This window comes from Hordeum vulgare, chromosome 2H, assembly GCF_904849725.1.
Source record: "Hordeum vulgare subsp. vulgare chromosome 2H, MorexV3_pseudomolecules_assembly, whole genome shotgun sequence".
Classification (NCBI taxonomy): domain Eukaryota; kingdom Viridiplantae; phylum Streptophyta; class Magnoliopsida; order Poales; family Poaceae; genus Hordeum; species Hordeum vulgare.
Window position 1 is genome coordinate 628,823,148 of NC_058519.1, and position 2,480 is coordinate 628,825,627.

A 2,480-nucleotide genomic window follows, 5' to 3' on the forward strand; every position below is an offset into this window, starting at 1 on the left:
GTATAAATTCACTCATTTTACTCTGTACGTAGTCTTTTAATGAAATACGTAAAAAGTCTTATATTTTAGAACGGAGGGAGTACTAAGTATACGTACCGTATGCATGCACGCATGCAAGTAAATTTCACTCAGCCGCTCGTCAACGGAGCCGGCACGTCCATGATCCTCCCCGTCGCCGGAGCAGCGGCGCCGCTGGACGCCAACAATCCCCTCTTTATGGCGCGGGCAGCAGCGTCAGTCCCCTGCGCGCCGCAAAGTTCTGGCACGCCTGCGAGAGGTCCTTGCACGAGTAGGCCTCGGCGATCTCCATGATCGCTTTGACAGTGGAGTCCTTGATGAACTCGGCCAGCCTGCACGCGCACATCACCTTCAGCCTGTCGATGAGGTAGTAGTCGGCGGCCTCGAACAGCCGCACCGTCAGGTCGTACGACCCCCTCCCCTTGGTGGCCTCGACGGGGAGCTCGTCGGTATAGATGAAGTGGAGCACGCCGCGGAACGCCTCCGCGGTGACGATGCCACCGCCGACCTCGAGGACGTCCTTGCCCACCTCGCGGCCGTGGCCGTAGAGTAGCCCCTCGAACCACGCCGACTGCGCGGCCACCACCATCCGGTGCGCCTCGAAGATCTCGCCGTCGACGTCGAAGCGCACGTCGAAGGGGGCCTTGCCGCTGGCGAGGAACCTGAGGGCGTTGACCCCGTGGTCCGACGGCGGCGGCGGCGGCATCTGGACGAGGCCCGGGCGGTTGATGGCGAGGCTCCTCCTCCGCGTCTGGTGGATGGTGACGGTGCAGCGCACGGTGATGGAGTCGGCGTGGATGGCGCCGAGCGCCGCGCTCTCGAGCTGGTCCCGGGTGATGTAGCGGCGGATGCCCCAGCTGTTGCAGAAGGTGTCATACTTGCAGGCGTGGTCGGAGCGGCGCATGTGGAGGACGTCGCCGTTGGGGCCGAGGAGCTGGAAGGTGAACTCGGCGCGCACGGGGAGGAACTGCGGCTTGTAGAGCGTCTGCGCGTACAAGGCGATCCACGCGCCGTCGGCCGTGCTGTAGCCGTCCGGGTAGAAGCGGATGTACCACCGCCGGCCGTCGACGGCGAAGTACTGCGACAGGATCGACTTGCCCACGCCCATGCCCTTGGTGCGGCTGTACTCGCGGATCGTGAACTCATGGGTGCCGGACACCTTGGGAACCTCGCTCACGGAGCCTGTCACGGCGGTGGCGTCGGTGGCCATCGAGGGGCCGACGCCCATGGATCGATCGATCTGCTAGCCAGAAAGCGATCGATAGGTTTAGGGTTTAGGAGGTAGGTCGTTGGTGGAACTTTGGAAAGTGGATCCGGCCGATTTGCCTACGTACGTGCATATATAAATTAAAGGTTCGCCCAAGCTTAGATAAAGGTGGGCCGAATCCAACAAGTTTTCTTTTTCTTGCGGAATGGACCTAATCCACCAAGTTACTATTACGTGATCGTGCCGGACGCAACACATTAATTTGAACGTCAATCGTCAGGTCCCAAAACTCGACCCTGGGACGTGGGTGTGTGTCGTCCACGGTTGAAGATCGATCGGTTAGCTTTTAAATCGGAGTGTCTGTTAAAGAAAATCGGAGTGTGCCTCCGAACGGTCCAAATATTATAAGAGTATTTATAATCGGACCCTTCGTATCTACTTTAAACGTCCGAATAGCCCGTCCGACTATTCATCGATCATAACAAATAAACCCGACCGGTCGGGTCCCTCAAACGTCTACGGTTGACGAGTACCCCACATATCTAGTTTAAAAATGGAGCGGATATATGAGGATGTCCGGACGTGTTCGGATATGCCCGCCACATCAGCCAGGTCCATTACGGACCCCACAAATACCCCATTACGGAAACCCTAGACATCTGGCATTTCACTCTTCGTCCACTCCACTTTCATTCCCGCATCTTTTGATTGGGTGGCCGGTGACGGAAGCAGCTCCGACGGATCGAACGTCGATGTGGAGGAGGTGGCCCTCCCCATTGCGTTGTGCCGGTCGCCGCAGGACCATGGAAGAGTAGGGATGCGCTGGCTGCGCGGCGTTCGATCGCGAATGTGTCGATCGATCCCGAGGATGCGCTCCTCGTGGGCATCCTTCGTCGCTCGCTGACGATGGCGGAGATGGATGCGGGTCGCCTCCACCGTAAGAATAGTGACACGCTCCGACTGGCCATCCAGTTGTCCGAGCGCGAGTTTGCGAAAGAGGCGGCGACGAAGGTGATAGTGGCCCGCAACTCAAAGTAGCAGGACCAGTAAAATCTTACAACTCAAACAATCTTCATAAAAAACAAAAATCCTACATAATAAAAATCATTAGGATTCAAATCTTTTGACAATTCTATAAAAATTCTTTAAATGAATTACATTGTCTGTTTCTCCCTAAAAGACTATTTCATGCATCACTATTCTTTCACCCAATGGCTGTGCAAAGCTTAAATGTGCCAATAGAGGATGTTGGGTA

The 2,480-nt window shown here is 56.4% G+C and overlaps 1 protein-coding gene across 1 annotated transcript; it reads right to left on the minus strand.

Annotated features, from left to right (window-relative positions):
* Positions 1–214: 214 nt before the first annotated feature.
* Positions 215–1,246, minus strand: LOC123431421 (BTB/POZ and MATH domain-containing protein 2-like). The gene has a single exon (XM_045115203.1). It carries the CDS (start codon positions 1,244–1,246, stop codon positions 215–217), a length of 1,032 nt encoding a protein of 343 aa, XP_044971138.1.
* Between the last annotated feature and the right edge of the window lie 1,234 nt (positions 1,247–2,480).